The sequence below is a fragment of the Camelina sativa genome, chromosome 18 (assembly GCF_030686135.1).
Source record: "Camelina sativa cultivar CO46 ecotype springtype chromosome 18, ASM3068613v1".
Taxonomy (NCBI): Eukaryota; Viridiplantae; Streptophyta; class Magnoliopsida; order Brassicales; family Brassicaceae; genus Camelina; species Camelina sativa.
The window spans coordinates 14548584-14574034 of record NC_141897.1 but is presented as its reverse complement, the minus strand read 5'-3'; the positions used below and the strand labels follow the sequence as shown (position 1 = coordinate 14574034).

At 39.6% G+C, this 25451-nt stretch overlaps 2 protein-coding genes, 1 non-coding gene and 1 pseudogene across 4 annotated transcripts; 3 read left to right on the top strand and 1 right to left on the bottom strand.

Annotated features, from left to right (window-relative positions):
- Positions 1–1488: 1488 nt before the first annotated feature.
- On the top strand, positions 1489–4194 carry LOC104761104 (pectinesterase/pectinesterase inhibitor 18 pseudogene; annotated as a pseudogene). The gene is made up of 3 exons (XR_015588275.1): positions 1489–1563; positions 2323–2551; positions 3379–4194. The product of XR_015588275.1 is annotated as a pectinesterase/pectinesterase inhibitor 18 pseudogene (transcript).
- A 1783-nt stretch (positions 4195–5977) lies between these two features.
- LOC147922912 (uncharacterized) lies at positions 5978–6783 on the top strand. Its single transcript, XM_087497836.1, has 2 exons — positions 5978–6361; positions 6469–6783. The coding sequence occupies exons 1-2, from the start codon at positions 5978–5980 to the stop codon at positions 6781–6783; spliced, it is 699 nt and encodes a 232-aa protein (XP_087353962.1).
- A 6115-nt stretch (positions 6784–12898) lies between these two features.
- On the bottom strand, positions 12899–15586 carry LOC147922911 (uncharacterized). Its single transcript, XM_087497835.1, has 2 exons — positions 13322–15586; positions 12899–13117 (listed from the first exon to the last, which is right to left on the bottom strand). The coding sequence occupies exons 1-2, from the start codon at positions 15584–15586 to the stop codon at positions 12899–12901; spliced, it is 2484 nt and encodes an 827-aa protein (XP_087353961.1).
- A 655-nt stretch (positions 15587–16241) lies between these two features.
- Positions 16242–16348, top strand: LOC147922910 (small nucleolar RNA R71). Its single transcript, XR_015589915.1, has one exon. It is a non-coding gene; the product is annotated as a small nucleolar RNA R71 (small nucleolar RNA).
- Positions 16349–25451: the final 9103 nt, after the last annotated feature.

Below are 25451 nucleotides of genomic sequence, written 5' to 3'. Positions count from 1 at the left end.
GTAACAAATCAATTAATAAAAAAATAAATCGACTTTTTAATATAAGTCAACCAAAAAAAAAATACATAAATCAGCATGAATAAAATATAAGTCGACAGTTCAAAAAGTCAATCATATTAATAAGTCAACTTAAAATGAAATAAGTCTACTAAGACCAAACAAATCGACGGAAAAAAATATAAGTCAACAAACAAAACAAATAAGTCAACATCATCAAAAGTCAACTATGTAACAAAACAATCAAACAAAAAAAAAGTCGACAATTTTAAAATAAATCGATGGAAAAATAAATAAGTCAACAAAAATTAAACTTAAGTCAACCATTCAAAATATCGACCTTATTAATAAATCAATGTAGAATGTAATAAGTCAACAATAAATAAACAAATCAACAGAAAACAAATATAAATCGATGAACAAAAAAAATAAGTCCATTGTTAAAAAAAATCGACTATGTTATAAATCCACTAGCCATAACATAAGTCGACTGTTTAAATATAAGTCGATGATGAAGATAATTAAGTCAATAGAAGTAAAAAACAAAACGATTGTTCAAAAAGTCGACATTATAAATAAATCAACATTAATTAAAATAAGTCTAAAACATTGATATATATATATATATATTATAAATTGTATAATCTTGAATTATTTATTTTTAAATAAATTTAAATCTAAATAATATCAACAAAAATATTTAAATTCTTATTTTTTATTCAAAATTATAAGATCAAAAACTGATTCATGTAATCATTATTTAAAATACAATAAATACGTTTTTGTTATATTTTTTATTTATTAAATAATTTATTTCGAATTTAACCATTTTTAAAAGTAATTTATTTTTAAAGTTTAATTATTTTTAAGTATAAATTAAGTTTTTATTATTTTTATTTAATTTTAAAAATTATTTAATAATAAGGGTATTTCTGTCCATTTTTATTTTAAAATGTGTAGTTTTCAAAGAATTATAATATTAAGTGTAGTTTTCAAATTTATTATAAAATTTGGTATATTTATAAAAATCTCCCATATATTATCTAGGAAAGAACCCAGCATGAACCAACAAACCCATCGGAGGATACCCAAAATATTTAATTTTGAATGTTCGTTCTTAAAACATTGGTTTGTTTTCAGTTTTTTATTCTTCATTGGGTTTTAAAAACTATTCTGATAAATGTTGTTACCAAATTTATGTAGTACAGATTATAGCAGCCCATCATGATTAACAAAAGGCCACAATAGATTTATTTTAGAATATTTTATAAACGTTTGTACATGGTTATATATACTCGGACTGAACAAGAGATACGTGGATCAATTTAATTTATCGCTGAAGCTTAATCTCCTTGTCTTTTATTTACAAGTGCTGTGCTCTGTTTTTGAGTTCCTTACTCCAAGCTTTCAGTTTTTATCTTTGCTCTAATAGCCTTTTTTGTTTCTCTAGTCTAACATTTGCATTTTCAACTTTCTTTGGTCTTATTAAAGATGGTGGTTCCTTCAACGTCATCTGATTTGATAGAGATGGTGGTTCCTTCGACGTCCTCTAATCTTGATTCCAAGGTAGTGAAAAAACACTTGTTATATTAATCTCACAATTAAAACATTAAGTATTCTTTTGTATACCAAAATTTATCGACATCCCTTAAAATTGAAACATGCTTTTATATTTGCTACGCCCACTATAAAAATGTATACGTTCATGGCAAAAATATGATATCAACCAAGATAACTTTTTGTTATAAAAATGGGTATTCTTAAAAAATTGATCTTTTTAAAAAATGGTATCAATCCGAGTATGTAACGTTTGTACTTGGTTCGATACACGGATTGAATAAAAGATGTGTTAATCAAATTAATTTATCGCTGAAGCTTAATCTTCTTGTCTTTATTTACAAGTGTTGTGCTCTGTTTTCTTAGTTCATGTTCCGCTTTTTCATGTTTATGAGCAATTTTAGTATTATAACTAATCATAGAAGACCGAAAAACAGAAAAAAAATTTGGTTTCTATTCAGTTTTTGTTTTCTCGGGTTTTTCAATAAAATTTACATATTGTTAAAAAAAATTGCGCTAATTTTCAAAAGAACAAACCTATCATAATTTTTAAAAGAGCAAGCCTATCATAATTGGACAAAAGGCCAATATGGAGATATTTACAATATCTATAACCCAAAACCTCCACAAGTCTTAAAACTAGCAACAACGTAGAGATAATTTTTGACACGTGTTCTCTTGTTAGTCAATTGCTAGATTATTTAAAATTTCGACGTTGTTCGTTAATGTGTAGGCACTCAAGAGTAAAGCAAATTTTGTGGTATCTAAAATGGTACCGGTAACTACAGAACCATAAACGAAGCGGTGGCGGCGGCACCGGTTTTCAGCAAAACAAGATTCGTCATATACGTGAAAAAGGGAATTTACGACGAGATCGTTAAAATTGGTAAACCGAAAACCAATTTAACCATCGTTGGAGACGGAAGAGACGCAACCATTCTAACCGGGAATTTGAGTGTCAAAGACGGAACAAAATTTTTTGATTCCGCAACATTAGGTAATATAATATCTCTTTATCTCTAATATATTATTGCTTTTTCTATATTTATTAATTTTACTAAATTAATCAATTCTTAACTTGAATAATAAGATCAAATTTTGGATATAGTATCATATGCACTAAATATAAATCTAGAAAAACAAGATGGTTAAATTTTTACTATGATTGGATTGCTAAAAGATTTGTATAATTTTTTAGCGTTTGACTATATTCATTGAGTTTAGTTTAGTATATTTTCTTGTTAAAGCATAATTATACGATGGATAAAATTTTATTGAATGTGTTTGTTTCTCTCAGTAGGAAGATATAGGACTATATGTTATGTTTGAAGTTTGATAATGGTAAACATAATGAAATATTAAAGTAAATAGATTATGAAAGTATCTTTATCGTTTAAATGCTCTTCAATAGTTAAGAATTTAAAAATGATGTTAATGAATTATGGATTAATGTTATTAAGCTATAATAGATAACTGAAGTGTATTGTATAGAAACCGAATAAAAAAAATGGATTAATTTATCATGAGTCAGTTTATCGTGTCTACTTATTATGAATTGGAAATAGATTTGATGACAGTATCTTTATCGTTTCAATGTTCTTCGATAGTTGTGATGTTAACGTCATTATTTGATTCTGTAAAAGTGATAATATTAGAGAATTATTGATTAATGTTATTAAGCTATAATAGATATATAAGTGAATCGTATAGAAACCGAATAAAACCAAATGGATTTAAGGATTCTATTATTCACATGAACGCATTGAACATAATCTACTTATTATTGTATTTTTTAAAACTCTAACGTGATTTATATAATCGCAGCCGTCGATGGAGATGACTTCATGGCCCAAGATCTCTGCATACAGAACACCACCGGACCGGATAAGGGACCAGCAGTTGCACTTCGAGTTAGCGGGGATCAAGTAATCATCTACCGTTGCACATATTGAAGCGTATCAAGACACATTGTACGCCCACTCAAAGAAACAGTTCTACCGTGATTGCTACATCACGGGCACGGTAGACTTCATATGCGGTCAAGCTTCAGCGGTATCCCAAGGACAGAGCAATGTCATAACTGCTCAATCTCGTGACAGCCAAAGCTTGATGTCAAGTTTACATTTCAGAAATGTAACATAACGGCTAGTAAAGATCTTGCTCCGCTAAAAAGAACGGTGAAGTCATTTCTTGGACGACCGTGGAGTGTATTATCAAGAGTGGTCTTTATGGAGTCATTCATTGATGATCTTATCGATCCTGTGGGTTGGATCCCATGGCACAGTGACCTTAGCCGCCTATCTACTCTCTATTATGGAGAATATGAAAACAACGGCCCTGGAGCTGATGCAAAGAAACGAGTGACATGGAAGGGATTTAGAAAGATAACTGATCCCAAGGAAACAACTAACTTTACCGTAAAAAGGCTTCTTGATGGAGATGTGTGGTTGAAGCCAACGAGAGTACCTTATGAATTAGGTCTTTCGTAATTACATTGTCTTATGTGATGTTGTCGACAATGTATTAATTAACGTAAACCTTCTCTATATAAAGAATGTTATCTATTATGAACAAAAAATACGTGGTACCTATAGTATCATATGATTACTCTGATTTATAATAATATTGATATTTGTCTTATTTAGTGTTAAGAAATAGAATTTACTATCGAAAGTGGAAATTTTGTGGAATGTTTTGTACTTTGCCGTATCACCTATGCGCTCAAGAAGCTTTCTCTGACCTCATTTTTGAACTATTTATATTCTGATTAGAGGTGTCAAGCGGGCTCCATATCTGCGGACTAGCCCAAATAGTACCTCAGTAGAGCGGGCATGGACACTAAATATTAAGCCCGTTAAAAAACAGGCTTTGCGGACCTAGCCCAACCGGATTACGGGTATTAGCGGGTTATATCCGCGGGTTGGCGGATCGGTCCACGGTCTTCAAATATTAAATAAAAATAAATATTTAATATAGATACATAATTATTTTTCTATAATTTTAAATATATATCTTTTAAAAGTATGTGGTAATACAAATAATTTAATGTAAAAAAATTAAAACATTTATAAAAAATTAATATAAACATTGATTTTACTTAAAATTGTTTTTTAAAATTACTATTTATTATTTTTACTTTATTTTAATATATTTTTTATTAATTTTTTTAATCTATTATATAGGCTCTCGGGCCAGCCGCTAACCCGCTGGGCTTAGCGGGACGGGCTTGGACATAATTTTTATGTCTGCGGGCTTAGCGGGCTAGTCCGTTGCTGTTCAAAAAATAGAATTTGTCCACTGCGGACGGCCCAGATGGATGCGGGCCAACCCGTTTGACACCTCTAATTCTGATGTCTTAAAGCTTAAAGGTTTATGCTAGCCTCTCTCCCTATGTACACAAGTTTCTTAGGTTGACCAAACCAATTGTGGATTCTGAACCAAATTTTAATGTGCAAATTTTAGAAGTTATCTAATTTACCAAAAAAAGAAAAACATTGTATGCACTGAAATTTAAAACTTTGATATATTGCTCCTTTCAATTCAAATCATTTTTTTATGTTACATAATATGTTAGCATTTACAGCAAAAAGTAAACAAAATCCATTAGCATTTAAATTGAAAGATATGCTTTCACCCTGTAAATAATCTCACAATTTTCCCCAAAAGTTAATAATATCACAAAAGTTCTCTAAGATTTGGAAAACTAAAAATGGTTACATAGATCCACCAGATCTGGCCATAGATTCGACGCTGTCCTCCAACGTCTTCACCGGAGCCTTCACCAGCAACCACCACCCGACGAATCTTCGCTTCATGCGCCACAATATCAACGGAACCACCACCATCGAGAGACACCCAAACAGATGGCGGAGAATAACATCACAGAGGAGCGGGAGATAAGAGAAAAGAAACTACAAAGAGAAAAAAACAAAGACAAAGGGGTGAAGTCCTCTCCGGCGCCGGAAGGACAACCGGAGAAGCGAGCGAACGAAGCTTCAACTTTTTCTCTCTCTCGGACTTTCTCGCTTTTCCTTTCAAGAGATGATGCTCTTGGTAGTTAATTTTGAAATTAATTCAAGTTAGAGGTCTAATTTTGCAACCACCCCAATAAAGAAAGAGATCTATTTTGACTTCTAATATCAAAAAGAAAGTAAAGGTAATTTGCTACCTAAGAAAACGAATATCTTTGTGCTATTTTCCCCACTTTGTACTACAGGTTTGCGTACGGTTTTGAGTTTGAGACAGTAAAACCCATTGGTTCATCATGTAGTCGTTGATTAGTAAACATTAAACTTTATTTGGTTCATGTATATGAAATGATGAACCATATATTTCTCCGGAGAAAACACTTTAACAAAAAAAAAAAAAAAAGAAACATCTTAATTCTTAATCATGTTTACGTTTGATATTTTCCAAATAATCTATGAGTAGCGCAGCAGGAGGGGATTTATTGGGATGGCATTACACAAAGTTTGGTTCACATTCGGTTAAATCTGCATATTGGCTATCCACACACAGCACAGAACATTGTATTCACCCTCCTCCAAGTAATCCTGCAATTAAAACAGAAGTTTGGAAATGCAATCTCGCTCCAAAGATCAAACATTTCATTTGGAGATTATTATCCGGGGCTTTATCAACAGGAGCTACTATGAGATATAGGCATATCTCTCAGAATTCTCTGTGTCGCCGTTGCTGCTTAGAAATAGAAACAACAGCACATTTATTCTTTGACTGTGATTTCGCTCAAGCTGTTTGGAGGGGGTCAGGCATACCAAATAACAAACTCATGGATCCATCAATCTCTGTAACTGACAAGATACAAGAACTGATATCGATGATGAAGATCCAAAATATGAATGATATCACCAAACACATACCGTTCTGGACCTTATGGAGACTCTGGAAATGCAGAAATATCTTGTTATACCAACAACGATTATCCTGTGGAATATATGCATCCGACAAGCAAAGATAGATGCAAAGGAATGGCTTGATGCTATGATTACATCAAATAATTTTCACTCGATTCAGACAGTACCTAGTGCACAACCCGCAACAATGGAGAGATGGTCAAAACCTGATCAAGGCTGGATAAAATGCAGCTATGATGGGTCTTTCCAAAACACCACAACCAAAGCACAATCAGGGTGGATCTTCAGAGATGATAACGGTTTCTATGAAGGTTCAGGGCAAGCAAAGGGGTGTTGGATAATTCCTATTGCTTGAAGGAGTTATCTCTTAAGGAGTAGCTTAAAGAGATAATGATGAATACAAAATAAGAAGTCTAGATAAGTCCAAAGAAATTTAGATAAGGCTTTGTATTCAATATAGGATTAGGAGAAGCTAATCTCTATATAAGCAAGTGTCTATGGAGAGTTGTTCCATAAGAGACTTAAATGTTTTGGTTTAGTTTTGAGAGAGTTTATAAATCAATAAAGAAGAGAGAGTTCTTTTAAAAATCTTTGAGTACGTTTCGATTTTATTTGGTATCAAAGCGGTGATTAAAAGAAGTTAAGAAGAAGCTCACGTTGTCAAACATGGGGGACGACACCAACGTTCAAACACGAACAAAAGACATTGGTACCTCGTCGTTACAATGACCGATGTTATCCTCTACAAACTATACTGTTTGGGCAGTGAGGATGAAGCTTATGCTGGAGGTGTACGATACTTTGGACACCATTGATCCTGGGTCAATGGATAGAATGAAGAACGTCACGACAAAAACACTTCTGTTTCAGTCCATCCCTGAGAGACAGATCTTACAAATAGGAGAATTAACCACACCAAAAGAGATTTGGGAGGCCATTAAGTCACGGTACCAAGGAGAGGAACGCGTGAAAGAGGCTAGACCCAAACTTTGATGACGAAATTTGACAAGATCCAGATGAGCGATTCCGATTCGGTTGATGACTTTGTAGGAAAAATACAGGGAATAACATCAAGAGCATCATCCTTGGGAGAAGCCATAGAAGAATCGAAGATGGTTAAGAAGTTTCTAAAGGGGCTTCCAAGATCTAAATTTATTCAGGTCGTAGCTTCTCTCGAACAAGTCTTGGATCTAAAGACTATGGGATTCGAAGACATAGTTGGGAGAATTAAAACATATGAAGAACGTATAAGCGATGATGGTCAAAAGGAGGACCAGGGAAAACTCATGTGGACAAGTGATACACAGAGTTTTAAACCCTATTTTCCTACTGCAAGTGCACAGCAAAGAAGTAGTACTTAGGGGTCGAATCCCACAAAGACCAAGTTTTACTCTATGGTTCTATTGGTTCAATTTCAAGCTAAGACAATTCAAAGTTGGGTTTGTTTGGTAACAGTAACGCGATTAAAACGGTATAAAAAGGCAATAAGCAAAACACTAGATCAGGGGTAATTCTCGGGAATTTCAGAGATAGCAACTAAACAACTATTCATGGCATAGATTAAGTACCAATCTAGAACTCAAACATAAATATAAACTGATCCACTGTCGTGGTATCAGTAACTCTATCTGATCGATTCTGTGCAGAAACGCGGAGCACGTGCTCAGACATCCGGAGCACATGCTCGGTGGTCCATAAACCCTAAACTGTCGTTTGAGCCCAGAATCGCAGAAAAGCATTAAAGAACAGGAATGATAAGTTCACAAATCACCTACACATCAACTTTCGCAGGTCTAGGATAATTTGCCCACTAATGTCTTTTCTAGCAACCTATTACACTTTTGATGAATAGATAAACCTAGAATCATAGATTGGGTGATCAAATCAACCTAAGCATTAAGTCTAACAATAGTGAAGACAATCGATTATATAAAGCCCTATTTGTATTCTGTTGCTAACCCATGAAACCCCTTTTGAAACCCCTAATCTAGCAAAGAAAACTACTCAGACATACAGAAATGAATCATAGCAAAAGATGAGAAATTCAATGACATAAAAATAAAAAGGGTTATGCTTCACAAGGTAGCCGCTCTTCTTCCTCTCACAAAAACGTCGCTCAAAAACCAAAAGAAAAGGTATATCCCTCTCTCCTAAAAACCCTAGGTTAAATAGCATACAAGTAGAGAAAAATAAGGAAAGATTCCAAATTCAAATCTCCCTATAAAAAAAACGATCTCAGCCCTCTTTCTCTCACAAAGGATCGCCTAAAATAAGGGGAATTAGGCAAGGAATCGGCGCCTAGATGCTTGCCACGTGTCGTCATGAAACCGTAGAGGTGGGAGCATGTGCTCGGAAATCGGGAGCATGTGCTCCTGGGTCTAAAATCAGCTTTTCTGCTCCAATTCAACTCCTTTCCGCTCCGATTGCTCCTGCTGTTCCAATCCTTGCTTTTAGCTTCCTAGCCTCTTATTATAACCTGAAAAGGACTCAAACAACTACAAAACTATCAAATAAACGAGGTCAAAGTGAGTCAAAACCGTAACATATCAACTCCCCCGGACTTAGATCTTTGTTTGTCCTCAAACAAACTCAAACCAAGCGCCAAGAGAGCCAAGGTGGGAACTCGCAAAAATCTCAGAAACCGTGAGTAGACCATGACCTACAGACCACATGTGTTAGTATACCGATTCTCACCAAAAACTTCTCCAGCAAACATCTCCAAAACCAGAACCATAATTGGCAATCAAACCCAGAAAAAGATCACTTTCCAGACAAAGACTCTTTACATTCAATCAAAATTGGCGTGAGCTTCTCATTAAGGGCATTAAGCTAGTGAAATCGAGGCTTGGTAGATAAAAGGCTGTTTTAATGGTGGAGCTATAGAGTGTTTAGGAGTTATCATTACTTCGAAAGAGATGCAGGATATCGCACAAAATGGTAAGGGAGAGTGGACTCATTGATGTCCACAACCTCTAATCACTCTCCTCTTCTTATCTTCTCAAACTCAGCCTCTCTTTTCTCCTCAGGGTACAACGCATGCTCGGGGGTGTGTAACACTAGCTCTGGTCCCTTTCCATCATCCTTAAACGTTTTTTTTTTTTTTGATTTTTTTTTTTGATTTTTTTTTTTAGACATATGAAGGATGATGGGGGATCTTCTTCTGATATTGCCCCAGGAGCATGCGGACCGTATCCTAGGCTCTCTCTGCTCAAAACAACTCGCGGACTCGGATTTATATAATTTCGGAGCAGGTGCTCGCTGGGTTGGAGCACGTGCTCTGTCCGTCCGGCTTTTTCCTCTTTGGTTCTCCAGCAAGAGCGAGTTAGAGATTGTGTTAGTCCTGCTCTCCCCGACCGTTTTGCACATAGCTGCACAGAATGAGAAAACAAAAATACAAGTGCAAGTGGTTTGAAAGGAGGTTAGGCTCGGGGTGGGTACTAACTTAAAATGAGCTAGCTATTCAGGATCAGCAAGATTGGCAAAATGAATAAGAAGTCCTGAATATGTGACACGTTCCCTATTCTAATGCCCAAAACGAGAAGAATTTAAATCCGGTTAGGTTCCAATAAAGTAGAGTCTAAGTCTTTCCGGTGAAACCTTAATGGGATGAAGCTTTTCTGGCCAGGAGAAGGGTCCGAATGTGAAGAGGTATTAGCTCGTCTCTGTACTCTTAGTTCTGCAACAATGGTCACTAGGAAAAACGGTCAAACTCACAAATGATTAAAAACATCACAGATTTCGGTCCTAATTCCCACAAGTTTTGGTTCGACTCACATGACAAACTGACTCAATAAAAAGAAAGATAAAGAAAACAAATGTCATAGGTGACCCTCCCCCGGACTTACTTCACACCGTCTCCGGTGTGAAAATAAGCCAAAGAGAGACCTAGACAAGAAGAAAAATAAAGATAACAATAAAAATGAAAAGAAAATAAGGCGGATAGGACAATGATGGTGTGTGTAACCACGATCAGGCGTCAGAATCATCTGGGCTTTCGCTCTCCGAACGGGCAAGGCGGTACCTCCGACGTGGTGGTGGTGTGGTGGCAGAAACCGCGAGATAGTGCCGTCAGGATCCTCCGCATCAAGCTGTTGTTCTTCTGCTGCGACTCGACCATCCATCTCCTGTACTCAGCGGTATCGGGCTCATCAGAGATCAGTGGGAGATCAAACTCACCCTGAGGATCGGATGATGTGAATGGTGGAACGCTGTCCTCGCGGTGGTGGGATGAGCTAGCAAAGTCCGCTGGTGGTGGATCAAACTGGGTAGGTGGAGGCGAAACATCTCCCAGAAGTAGTGGGGCGCGGGAGAAACGCAGATCATCCACCGTGGCTAGCTGCATAAGCTCAGGAGCTGGGAGGCGAAGGCTCCCCTGATTACCGTCAGGGCCACCGTACCGGTATGTGTAGAAGGGGTTGGCTAACTGGATGACTCGGGAGTGGACCAGATGCTATATGTCAATGCGCTCTCTCTGCTCTACACGAGAATACCTCGTCAGATCGATCCGCATGTGCTCAAAGAGATGAGTGAGAAGGCTGCCAATCCTCTCTGTACGGCCAGAAGTCTTGTGCTTAGCAGCACATATCATCTCAGCGAAGTGCATAGCCATGTTGCACCGCACATCAGATGGAGCAGGTGCTCCAGGAAACAGAGCATGTGCTCCGGGAGCCGCGGGTGTCAAAAAGCTGCACCCCAAGTACAACATCAGCAAGTCGTCGTGGTGGACTTTGTTCCCGATGTCGCGGTTGAAGACGAGGTTGCTGAAGACGCGGGAGGCGATCCTGACTGCGGGATGCCAGATGCTCGTCTGGCTGGCCTTGTTGGAGCGGTAGGGCCCCGAAGCTATCAAGCTCCAAAAGGTGGCTGCCTCTGGGAACTTCCTCGGGAAGCTCATGTTCTCGTCCTCGAGATAGAACCCGTAATGGAGGCCGAAGTCATGCAGGGGCAATTCGTAACGGCGCCCGCCGGCCTTAAAAGAGAATGTGGCGCCGATGATGGATTTCTTCTTGGGGTCAGCGTGTGTGAGTGTGGTGACGGCGAGGCACTGCCGGACCAAGTCAGGGTATAAGTCGCCCTCCCAAGTGGTAAAGATCCCAACACGCGCTTGGCACAATATCTGGTAGACTTGGTCGTGCAAGCCAAGCATCTTGAGCGTGTCATCACAAAGAGTGCGGGTGGGCTCGATCTTTACGGACAGCAGCTTGTTGTATTGGTTGGCGTCCCTCTGATCCCAAACCGTGTCAGACTCGGCGGGTAACGAGTCATCGTTCATGTTGAACGGTTCTCCCTCGCACCATGGCCACGAGAATGATTGTGAATCGTCGGTTGGTCTCTTTGTTGTGCTCTTTCTTCCCGAGGTAGAGCGTCTAGGGGCCATTTTGTACCTTGAGTGTGTGCTTAAATGGACTAGAAATTGAGGATTGTGGTGGATAATAAAGCAATCTAGTCTGAAAAATCACTGAAATCGGTTTATTTTTGAAAAAGTTAGCAATGGGAGAGAATGAGAGCTTCGACGGCGACGAGGAGAAGAGTAGAAGAAAGAAGGAAGAAGAAAAGAGAGAAGGGTTTGCGATTTGGTGGGTTACCTGGGCCTGGGCCTGAAATTCATTAAACTTACCTGGCCCAATCGCTCTTCTCTTTTTCTTTGGTTCTCAATTCGCCGAGCATGTGCATCGGGTTGCTCCCGTCTTGCGAGCATGTGCTCCGCGTCTTCTTCCAACATTCCTGAAACCGAAAAGAGAAGAAACAAATCCTAAAAAGAAAAAGAAAAACTCAGCATTATATATCTGGTGGGTTGCCTCCCACCCAACGCTTGTTTTAAGTCATTAGCTTGACTCGAAAGCTCCTTAGGCAATAGGAGGGTCGCCTAGGGCGAAGGTTTCACCCCTTTGGTGCTTAGAGGCGGCAAGGTATGGCTTCAGCCTCTGTCCATTCACCACAAATTCTCCTCCTTTTGTGTCCAGCAACACAACAGCCCCATATGGTCTAATCTCCTTGATGGTGAAGGGTCCGAACCATCTTGATCTTAGCTTTCAGGGAAACAGTTTCAGCCTAGAGTTGAACAAAAAGACTTGATCATTAGGAGCAAAGGTCCTAGTGAGAATTGGGGTTTTCGGAGCATGTGCTCCCAGGCAGAGCATGTGCTCGGCGGGATCAAAGATGCCGATCGAGTAAACATGTTCTTCAGGAAGGCTATCATCCAAGGGTAGCTCTTCTTCTATCCTCATTCTTGATAAGTGATCTGCAACTCCGTTCTCAATACCCTTCTTGTCTTTAATCTCCAAGTCAAACTCTTGAAGCAACAAAATCCAACGGAGTAGCCTTGGTTTTGCATCCTTCTTGGTCAGTAGATACCTCAATGCCGCATGATTAGTGTGAACAACCACTTTGGAACCAACAAGGTATGATCGGAACTTCTCAAAAGCAAACACAACCGCTAAAAGTTCTTTCTCGGTTGTAGCGTACTTGCACTAAGCCTCATCCAAGGTGCGGGTGGCGTAGTATATCACGTGCAGCTTCTTGTCTTTTCTCTGACCCAGAACTGCTCCCACGGCATAGTCACTCGCATCAGTCATGACCTCAAAGGGAAGGTCCCAATCTGGCGGTTGTACAATCGGAGCGCTAACCAAGGCTCCCTTGATCGTGTGAAACGCTTCCAAGCAAGCAGAATCGAAATCAAACTTCACTTCCTTATACAACAGCTGGGTAAGTGGTCTTGCTATCTTGGAGAAATCCTTAATGAACCGTCTGTAGAAACCAGCGTGGCCAAGTTAACTGCGGATCCCTTTTACCGAATTACGCGGTTGTAAACTCATCATCACCTCAACCTTGGCTTTGTCAACCTCAATCCCCTTTTCAGAAATCTTGTGTCCCAGCACTATCCCATCTCTGACCATGAAGTGGCATTTCTCCCAATTCAGCACCAGATGTTTGTCTTCATACCGCTGCAACACCCTGCACAAATTAGACAAACAAACGGAAAAGGTGCTCCCGTAGACGGAGAAATCGTCCATGAAAATTTCCATTATATCCTCAATCAGGTCAGTGAAAATGGACATCATGCATCGTTGGAAGGTCGCTGGTGCATTGCACAAGCCAAACGGCATTCTGCGGTAAGCAAAGGTGCCGTAAGGACAAGTGAATGTGGTCTTCTCTTGATCGTCGGGATGGATTGGGATCTGAAAGAAACCTGAATAGCCATCTAAGAAACAATAGTAAGGATGGTTAGCCAATCTCTCAAGCATTTGATCAATAAACGGCAAAGGAAAATGATCCTTACGGGTCGCAGCATTAAGTTTTCTATAGTCTATGCACATTCGATGTCCCGTAACTGTCCTAGTAGGAATCAACTCATCCTTATCATTATTAACCACTGTAATTCCACCTTTCTTAGGGACTACATGAACTGGACTAATCCAGGAACTATCAGAAATAGCATAAATTACACCCGCATCTAGAAGTTTCATTATCTCTTTCTTAACAACATCCTTTAGATTCGGGTTCAACCTCCTCTGATGTTCTACCGAAGTCATTGATTCATCTTCTAGATGTATCCTATGCATGCAAAGATCAGGTGAGATTCCTGGGATGTCATCTAGTGAATACCCTAGAGCATTTCTATACTTCCTAAGTTCACAAAGGAGCAAAGCGGTCTCTACATTGTTTAGTTCAGAGTTCACTATCACGGGGTATGTAGAGTTAGGACCTAGGAACGCGTACCTTAACCCGGCTGGAAGTGGTTTTAGCTCTACCTTTGGAGCTCTTAACTCGCTCCAAGGACCGTCCGCTGACTTCACCGGAGCATGTGCTCCGGAATCCGGAGCAGGTGCTCCCTCGGCGGATTCCTCCCCTGATTGGTTCTCATCGTCTAGGCTGGCGTAAGCTACCAGTTGCTGGAACCGTGTACCTGCATCCAAAATGCGTGTAAAACCATCAGCTTCCTCATTCAAGAATCCATACTTACCCTCTGCCTTTGTCAAGGCAACCTCCAACGGGTCGAGAGTGAGAACTTCATCGGTAACCTCATGTGCAACCGCTGAACCATCATCAACCACAAAAGTCTGACCATCTATCATAGGTTTCTTGAGCAGCTTATTCATCTCAAACCTTGCGATCATATCCCCCAGCTGGAGATCGATCGCTCCCCCTTGCACATCTATAATCGCACCAGATGTGCATAAGAATGATCTACCTAAAATCAGGGGGTCACGTGGTTCTTCTTCAAGTTCCAAAACCACAAAGTCTGCTGGTATAAGCGTGTCCCATATCTGGACATGTAAATCCTCCAACACTCCTATGGGGCGCTTGGTGGATCTATCCGCGAATACTAACGAAATCCTTGTAGACTTGAACTTCTCGTATCCCAGCCTTTTAGTCACTGAATATGGCATAAGGTTCACACTGGAACCTAGATCACAGAGGGAGTTTGCAAAAATCGTTTTACCAATTCTCACGGATATGACAAATCGCCCTGGATCATCTCTCTTCTTTAGCACTTTGTTTTGCAGCACAGCACTGCACTCTCTTGAAACCATCATCACGTTCTCTTCCTCTGACACTCTCCCAGAAACTAACCCTTTCACATATCTCTTCAAAGCATGTATCATCTGAACAACATCAGCTAGGGGTAGTTTTACCGTCAATTCTCTCAACATCTCCTTGCACTTTGCATCCTCCAAATCCTTGCGAGATTTCTTAGGAGGAACAGGGTAAGGAACCCTAGGGGTGTACACGCGTGCAGGAGGTACCTCAGTAGGAACGGTCTGATCGGGAGTCGGGAGCGCGTGCTCGCTGGATGCTTCGGCTTCCTTTTGACTCAACGGTGGAGTCTCAGCAGCATGTTGAGGAAGGTATTCTTCAGCAATACCCTTGCCCTTGTCAAGCCTAGCGGATGGTGCTTCTCTAGGGGGTAACTTCTTTCCTCCCCTTAGCTCAATCGCATTGACATACTCGTTCCGCGGGTTTGCTTCCCCTTTTCCGGGCAGAGTCCCAGGAGTTCTTTTCACGGCTTCAGCAGTCTGTGCAACCTGAACATCAAGCTTCTTCACATGTGACATTACTGCCTCATACTTCCCATTAAGGTCATTGTACATGGTATCGACCTTAGCGTTGATTTCCACTGAAGCTTTTTGTTGATTCACCAAGAGTTGTTGTATCATGTTTTTCAGCTCATCTTGAGAGCTGCTAGCAGGTGAAGATCCCAACTGCTGGTTGGTGAAAGGCGGTGCTTGCTGAGCGCTTGTATATGCCTGCTGGTTCCCCCCTTGGAAACGGTTTTGAGTGGGCACAAACTGTTTACCTTGGAAGTTGTTTGAGAAGGTTTTCTGATAACCCATCTGATTCTGAGCTCCTTGCTGCGGATACACCTGATCCTGAGGATTCTCCACGTTGGTGCTTCTATAGGACAAATTCGGATGGCTTCTGTAGTTCGGGTTGAAACCCCTGTTCTGCACAAAACCTTGCCCACTCACATAATTAACCTCCATCGTTTCATCCTCTCCATCACAAATCTCCTGAGCTAGCGGCATGTCTCCGGTCTCATCGACAAAATAGACAGTTTTCTGGCGCCCCTTCAGAAGAAGGTTCACCTTGGCTGTCAACTCGTCGATCTTTTGCGTATCGACACTGTTGACCTTCACGGACCTGTCATACTCAGGAGCCTTGTTGCTGGAGCTTGCAGCTAGGTTCTCAATCAACTGATATGCTCCTTCCTTAGACTTTGTCATAAAATCCCCGTTGCTGGCCGAGTTGAGAGCGTTTCTGTAGTCCCAGTTAACTCCATCATAGAAAATGCCCAGAATCTGTTCATCACTAAATCCATGGTGCGGACACTCTCTACGGTACTCTTTGTACCTCTCCCAAGCCTCGCAGAAGGCTTCTCCAGTGTGCTGTTGGAACGATGAAATCTTGTTCCTCAGGGCAGCGGTCTTAGCCTTGGTGTAGAAATGGTCCAGAAACGCAGATCTACACTATTCCCATGATGTCAGAGACCCAGGTGGCAATGACTTCAGCCAACGTGAAGCTCTATCCGCAAGAGAGAAGGGAAAGAGCTTGCACTTCAGAAAGTCTGGCGGTATCCCATTTGAACCAGTGGTGCTACATATCTCCTCAAAATTCTCGATGTGGTCCATCGGAATCTCAGCTGGGAGACCGTGAAATAGGTGCTGCTTCACTAGAGAGATCATCTATGGCTTGATCTCAAAATCTTGTCTCGGGATGGTGGGAGGAACAATCGCCGCTCGGTTGGTGTAGAACACATGCGGGTTGTCCTTATCTCCAATGGACGGTTGTGGCGGCGCGGCTCTTTCGTGTTGAGCACGGAGCAACTGCCCCAACTGTTGTCGAAGTTGCTGCAACTCGGCAGCCATATCCTCATTGTTTCTGTTGTCACCCATGTTGACGAATTGAAACTTTCTGTTCTTGCGGTTTGTTCTTTCTGCCAAAAGAGCTCTGCGGCTGACAAAGCAACTAGTTCTTCGGTGTTGTTTCTTCTTGTAGATCTTCTTGACATGCACCTGAAACACACGCAAAGAAGAAGCAGAAAGACAAATCAGTAAGGTCTTAGTCTAGTAATTTCGCCGAAAACCAAAGGTAAAAATTTGGTCCCCGGCAACGGCGCCAAAAACTTGATACACAGAGTTTTAAACCCTATTTTCCTACTGCAAGTGCACAACAAAGAAGTAGTACTTAGGGGTCGAATCCCACGAAGACCAAGTTTTACTCTATGGTTCTATTGGTTCAATTTCAAGCTAAGACAATTCAAAGTTGGGTTTGTTTGGTAACAGTAACGCGATTAAAACGGTATAAAAATGCAATAAGCAAAACACTAGATCAGGGGTAATTCTCGGGAATTTCAGAGATAGCAACTAAACAACTATTCAGGGCATAGATTAAGTACCAGTCTAGAACTCAAACATAAATATAAACTGATCCACTGTCGTGGTATCAGTAACTCTATCTGATCGATTCTGTGCGGAAACGCGGAGCACGTGCTCAGACATCCGGAGCACATGCTCGGCGGTCCATAAACCCTAAACTGTCGTTTGAGCCCATAATCGCAGACAAGCATTAAAGAACAGGAATGATAAGTTCACAAATCACCTACACATCAACTTTCACAGGTCTAGGATAAGTTGCCCACTAATGTCTTTTCTAGCAACCTATTACACTTTTGATGAATAGATAAACCTAGAATCATAGATTGGGTGATCAAATCAACCTAAGCATTAAGTCTAACAATAGTGAAGACAATCGATTATATAAAGCCCTATTTGTGTTCTGTTGCTAACCCATGAAACCCCTTTTGAAACCCCTAATCTAGCAAAGAAAACTACTCAGACATACAGAAATGAATCATAGCAAAAGATGAGAAATTCAATGACATAAAAATAAAAAGGGTTCAGAGAATGCTTCACAAGGTAGCCGCTCTTCTTCCTCTCACAAAAACGTCGCTCAAAAACCAAAAGAAAAGGTATATCCCTCTCTCCTAAAAACCCTAGGTTAAATAGCATACAAGTAGAGAAAAATAAGGAAAGATTCCAAATTCAAATCTCCCTATAAAAAAACGATCTCAGCCCTCTTTCTCTCACAAAGGATCGCCTAAAATAAGGGGAATTAGGCAAGGAATCGGCGCCTAGATGCTTGCCACGTGTCGTCATGAAACCGTAGAGGTGGGAGCATGTACTCGGAAATCGGGAGCATGTGCTCCTGGGTCTAAAATCAGTTTTTCTTCTCCAATTCAACTCCTTTCCGCTCTGATTGCTCCTGCTGTTCCAATCCTTGCTTTTAGCTTCCTAGCCTCTTATTATAACCTGAAAAGGACTCAAACAACTACAAAACTATCAAATAAACGGGGTCAAAGTGAGTCAAAACCGTAACATATCAACAAGCAACGATCATAGCAATCGTGGAGGTCGTGGAGGATTCCGAGGCAGAGGTAGAGGCAGAGGTATCGGTGGGGGAGGCAGAGGACGTGGAAGGTCTAAAGGACAAAACTCAGGAGGAGACAATGGTGAAAATAATCAAAAGTAGAAGAAGGATAGATCAAAGATAATATGCTGGAGATGCGACAAGCCGAGCCACTTTTCATCAATCTGTCCCGAGAGACCAAAGCCACAAGAAGCAAACTTGAATGAAACTCATACGGCGGATGATGCACTCTATGTCCATGAGGTAGTCTTCTTGAATGAAGATAAGGTGTTTCGAAAAGCTATGATATCAACAATGGCGGTGAAAGTGTGTGGTATTTAGATAATGGTGCAAGCAACCACATGACGGAAAACAAACATTATTTTTTAAGATTAGACGAAAGCCTCAACGGAAAAGTTAGATTTGGTGATGGTTCTTGTGTTATCATTGTTGGCAAAGGAACAATTTTGTTTGTTGGTAAAGCAGGAGAGAAGAGAGCTCTCGAGGAGATTTACTACATACCAGACTTAAAACATAACATAATAAGTCTTGGACAAGCAACGGAGAATGGGTGTGAGGTACAAATGAAGAAACAAATCTTGTATCTAAGAGACCTTTCAGGACAGATGCTTGTACAAGTCACAAGATCACCAAATCGCCTTTACAAAACACCGATAGATAAGTTACCCAAGATACTTACAAGTTCAAAAGGAGGATACGACATGGCCTAGCCGTTGGCATGCGAGACTAGGACATGTAAGGTTTGGTGTCCTAAATAACATGGTTCGGAATGAGATGACCACAGGAATGCCATGAACAGTACATGAGAAGAATGTATGTGATGCTTGCTTAGCCGGAAAACAAATGAGGAACACCTTCCCAGCCAACACAAGTTTAGTTTCCGTGCAACACAAGCATTGGCATTAGTTCATGGAGACTTGTGTGGACCGATCTCTCCACCAAGCATTGGCATTAGTTCATTAGCCGGTTTTCTTTCCTTTATAAACTCATGTAAGATCAATGAAATAATCAATCCAACTTTTTTATAAAACCTTTTCTTTTTGAGAGTGATTCTCTTATGTTCTTTGTGAACAAAACCGATTTCTTGGTGTGATTCCAACAATCAAAACCGACTACTTGGTGTGATTCCAATAGTCAAAACCCCGATCTCCTTGGTGCGAGGCTGAGAGATCCGATCTTTTTGGTATGAGGCTGAAAGATCAAACCGGTATATCAAGAGTCTTTCCGCAACTCTTGTGCAACCATTCATTCCACCATCCTTATTCTTGAGGTTTCATCGTCTTTAGAATCAAGGTGTCTCTATCAACCAACTCAAAGGTGCCGAATCCTTGGGAGGATCATATCAAGTGGTATCAGAGCACACCCTTGAGTTTGGTAATCTATCATTCTATCTTCTAACCTTTCACCTTTCTTTCCATCAATTTCTGTCTTTTCATTTTCTATCTTCACCTTCTATCTTTTCATCTTCATCTTCTATTTCTATTTTATTTTATATAGTAAGAAAAAAAAAGAGAAGAAAAAAAAACAAGAAAAAAATAGAGACAAAAAAGGGCAAAAAAAAAAAGAAGCGACTATGGCTAGATTCATGAGTGGGTTGAACCAAGATGTCCAGGATAGGGTTGAGATGGAGCATTATGTGGAGATTGAAGAGATGTTACACAAAGCAATCTTGGTGGAAAAGCAACTCAAGAGAAAAAGTTATACGCGGATAACTTTTGGTGCTGGTTCATCTAACTCAAAACCAAGTTACCAGAAGGAAGAAAAGTCAGTTGCTCTTCCAAAGGCTGAAGTGAAGCCAATTGTTGCCAATCAAGTTACCAAGGACAAATCTGAGGCTACTAGAACCCGAGCTCGTGATGTGATGTGTTATAAGTGTCATGGGAGAGGACACTATGCACATGAGTGCTCCAACAGAAGAACCATGATTCTCTTGGAGAGTGGAGAGTTCGAATCAGAAAATGAAGAGGTAATTTCTGATTCACTAGAAGAACTTAAAGAAATTCCAGCAAAATGCGAGATATTGGTGGCAAGGAGGTCACTAAGTGTTCAAACTGCGATTGTGGAACATGAGCAAAGGGAGAATCTATTTCATACAAGGTGCCATGTCCGAGATAAGGTATGTTGTCTCATAATTGATGGTTGGAGTTGTACTAATGTGGCGAGTGAAACAATGGTTAAGAAGCTTGGGCTGACTACGGAGAAGCACCCAAATCCATATAAGCTACAATGGCTTAATGATGATGGTGAGATGAAGGTTAGTATCCAAGTAAAGGTTCCTATTGTCATTGGGAAATATGAGGATGAGGTTTTGTGCGATGTTCTACCTATGGAGGCTAGTCATATTCTTCTAGGAAGACCATGGCAATCTGACTGGAGAACAAGCCATGATGGTTTCACCAACCGTTATTCTTTTGAGTTCAAAGGCAAGAAAATCATCTTAGTTCCATTGACACCTCATGAAGTTTATCAAGATCAGTTGATTCCTAGTACAGGAAAGAAACAAACACCATGAGCGACCCCACAAACACAATTCACCAAAAAGAGAGCGAGAGTTTGAGAAAAACCAAGTCAAAGGCCTGTGAGAGAAAACCTGTGAGGCATTCAAATTTCTTTGTGAGAAAAGGAGAGGTTAAGAGAGCTTTATTTTCTAAACAACCTTTGATTATGTTTGTTTACAATGAAACTCTCATAAGTTTTTCTGACCGTGCACCGGTGTTACCGAGTGAGAAAACATTTCTTTTGCAGGATTTTGAGGACGTATTCCCGGAGGACAATCCGAAAGGTTTACCACCTATCCGTGGTATTGAACACATAATAGACTTTGTTCCTGGTGCATCACTTCCAAACCGACCAACTTATAGGACTAATCATGTGGAGAAATTGGAGCTGCAAAGACAAGTTAATGAACTCATGAAGAAAGGACATATTAGAGAGAGCATGAGCCCATGTGCGGTCCCATTCCTACTTGTGCCCAAAAAGGATGGAAGTTGGCGCATGTGTGTTGATTGTAGAGCTATCAACAACATCACGGTAAAGTATCGTCATCCTATTCCTAGGCTTGAGGATATGCTAGACGAACTGCATGGTTCTTGTGTCTTTTCTAAGATAGATCTCAAAAGTGGATATCATCAAATACGCATGAAAGAGGGTGATGAATGAAAAACTGCTTTCAAAACTAAGCATGGGTTGTATGAGTGGTTGGTTATGCCTTTTGGGCTAACAAATGCACCCAACACTTTTATGAGATTAATGAACCATGTTTTGAGAAAATTCATCAGAATCTTTGCTGTAGTTTACTTTGATGATATCTTAGTCTATAGCAAGAATCTGGAAGAACATGTTCAGCATCTAGAAGCGGTTCTTACAACTCTTAGAGAGGAGAAGTTGTTTGCCAATCTTAAGAAATGCACTTTTTGTACGGATAACCTTGTCTTTCTAGGTTTAGTTATTAGTGTAGATGGCATTAAGGTTGATGAGGTGAAAGTTAAAGCTATAAGAGACTGGACAACTCCTAAGACCGTTGGAGAAGTAAGGAGCTTTCATGGACTAGCTGGATTCTATAGGCGCTTTGTGAAGGGCTTTAGCACTATAGCTGCACCACTTACAGAAGTCATCAAGAAGGATGTTAGATTCAAATGGGAGAAAGCACAAGAAGAAGCGTTCCAAGCCTTGAAAGAGAAGCTGACAAATACCCCACTCTCAACTTTGCCTTATTTCCTTAAAACCTTTGAAATTGAGTGCGATGCTTCTGGTGTAGGTATTCGAGCTGTGTTGATGCAATACAAGAAACCCATTGCATATTTTAGTGAGAAGCTTGGAGGAGCGACCTTGAACTATCCAACATATGACAAGGAGCTGTACGTGTTGGTTCGAGCGCTGCAAACATGGCAACACTACCTATGGCCCAAAGAGTTTGTGATTCACACTGATCATGAGTCCCTCAAACATTTGAAGGGTCAGCAAAAGCTCAACAAACAACATGCCAAGTGGGTGGAGTTCATAGAAACGTTTCCCTATGTCATCAAGTATAAGCAAGGTAAGGAAAACGTTGTTTCTGATGCCTTGTCTCGAAGGTATGCTCTAATCTCTACTCTTGATGTTAAACTGATGGGATTCGAACAAGTTAAAGAGTTGTATGAGAAGGATCCTGACTTTAAAGATGTGTACAAAGCTTGTGAAAAGTTTGCTGCGGGCAAATACTATAGGCATGATGGGTTCCTTTTCTATGACAATCGTTTTTGTGTGCCTATTTGTTCTCTTCGAGAAGCGCATGGAGGAGGATTGATAGGTCATTTTGGAATAGCAAAAACGCTTAAGGTGATGCAAGATCATTTTCATTGGCCGAACATGAAGAGAGACGTTGAAAGGATATGTGGAAGGTGTGTCACTTGCAAACAATCTAAGTCAAAGGTACAACCAACGGTTTGTACACTCTCTTGCCTATTCCTACTCAGCCTTGGCATGATATTTCTATGGATTTTGTGCTTGGTTTGCCTAGAACTAGAACTGGTAAAGATTCAGTTTTTGTGGTTATTGATCGATTTTCAAAAATGGCGCATTTCATACCTTGTCACAAAACTGATAATGCTTTGCATGTTGCTGAGTTGTTCTTCAAGAAAATTGTTCGTTTGCATTGAGTGCCTAAGTCAATTGTTTCTGATAGGGATACAAAGTTTTTAAGTTACTTCTGGAAAACACTTTGGTCTAAACTAGGGACTAAGTTGCTATTATCCACTACTTTTCATCCACAAACTGATGGTCAAACTGAAGTAGTTAATAGAACTTTTTCCACTCTCTTGTGAGCTTTGATGAAAAAGAACATTAAAACTTGGGAAGAATGTTTACCACATGTTGAGTTACCATACAATCAATCAGTTCATTCTTCAACTAAGTTTTCTCCATTCCAAATTGTTTATGGCTTTAATCCTTTATCTCTATTGGATCTAACCCCTTTACCTTTGAGTGAAAGAGCTAGCTTGGATGGGAAAAAGAAAGTTGACCTTTTCAAACAGATCCATGAGAAAGCTAGAATAAACATTGAGGAAAAGACAAAGCAGTATGCCAAACAAGATAACAAAGGAAGACGCAAGATGGTATTCAAACCAGGAGACCAAGTGTGGGTTCACTTGAGAAAAGAAGGTTTCCCGCTGAAAGGAAGTCAAAACTGATGCCTATAATCGATGGACCCTTTGAGATCACAAGAAAGATTAATGACAATGCTTACGAACTTGATCTTCAAGGTAAGTACAATGTGAGTTCAAGCTTTAATGTTTCTGATTTGGTTCCTTTTGTGGCAGATGATCCAGATTTGAGGTCAAATCCTTTTCAAGAGGAGGGGGATGATGTGATCATAGATGGAGCTTGGGAGGATGAGCTTGAACCTGAGGAATATGTAGCTGAGCTTGAACCAGAGGAGCTTGTTACGGAGGAACCATTGGTTGTACCTAAAGGACCAATGACTAGAGTAAAAGCTAAGCAGCTAAGAAATGCACTAAATGAGCTTATTCAAGAGGTTATGGCCAAAGAGAGCATGGAAAAACCTTTTGGAGATGATATCTATCAAGTCCAGTCTACTTTGAGACTAATTCAAGTCCAAGAAAGCCCAAAATAATCCCTTTATTTTGTGGGCCAAGAGGAGTGACGAAAATAAGTTCAAGAGTCACCTTGGGAAGGGATACATGCACCAAGAGTTAAATCTTCATTCAACTATCTATCTTTAATGTTTTTAGTCTTCAAGAATAATTAGTACTTGACTTTGTTACCAAGTTTTCTTTCCTTTATAAACTCATGTAAGATCAATGAAATAATCAATCCAACTTTTTTTATAAAACTTTTTCTTTTTGAGAGTGATTCTCTTCTGTTCTTTGTGAACTAAACCGATTGTTTGGTGTGATTCCAACAATCAAAACCGACTACTTGGTGTGATTCCAATAGTCAAAACCCCGATCTCCTTGGTGCGAGACTGAGAGATCCGATCTTTTTGGTGTGAGGCTTAAAGATCAAACCGGTATATCAAGAGTCTTTCCGCAACTCTTGTGCAACCATTCATTCCACCATTCTTATTCTTGAGGCTTCATCGTTTTTAGAATCAATGTGTCTCTATCAACCAACCCAAAGGTGCCGAATCCTTGGAAGGATCGTGATCTAAGATAAAGTCAGTTGTACGGTGGACATGGCGGCTACATGTAGAGATGAGCTGTCAACTGTCGTCAAGGCTAATCCACAACTCTTTAATGATATCTCATTTGTCAGAGAGATATCTTTCATTGTTCTGCTGATTCGAGAACGTTTTCTATGTAAAGGATTACCACGACGTTATAGCAGGACTGGATGTTAGTTATAAACTTATAATAATTAATTATTTTACTATATATGAGATAGTAACTAAAACCCTTTAGTTCGTATATCATACAATGTCCTTGGTTTGTAAATTCAGTTAGTTCACGTCTAAGAGTGAAAAGAAGAGAACCGAAATGATGTTAAACAAGTGAGTAAGAGAATCGAAATTGAATATTTTAACAAATTAATAAACATCTTAAGCCTGTTTAATTACGTCTTAATATTTTCCTAATAATCCATGAATAGGATTACTACTTAATTTTGCTTGTAATGTTTCTATATTCCTTCTTTGTATACTTTTAAGAATTGTATTTTAAAAGAATTGATAGGATTTTAATATTTTAGAATTTTGGAATATTTAGGTGAGTTTTTAAAAGATTTGATTGTGTTTTAAAACTTTTATATATATATTTTTAGAAAACTGAAATGTGATTCTACGAGATTCTATTGTTAACTTTAGGTGATTTTAAAATATTTTACAACTCAAATATATCTTTGTTTTCTTAAAGATGTAACGACGTATGCATCTTCTTAAGAACGTAACAACGTGTTTCTTAAAGATGTAACGATGTCTGCATCTTCTTAAGAACGTAACAACGTGTATATAATTCGAAGTATCATAAACAAAATCGGATCATTAAACGGAAAAGGCAGCCTCCACAGCAACAACAGTCACAAATCATTTTTGATTTCTCAGGTTCACCTTTTGCTATTAAACCACCTCGGCAATCGCAGCTTCCACCGCAACAGCAACAA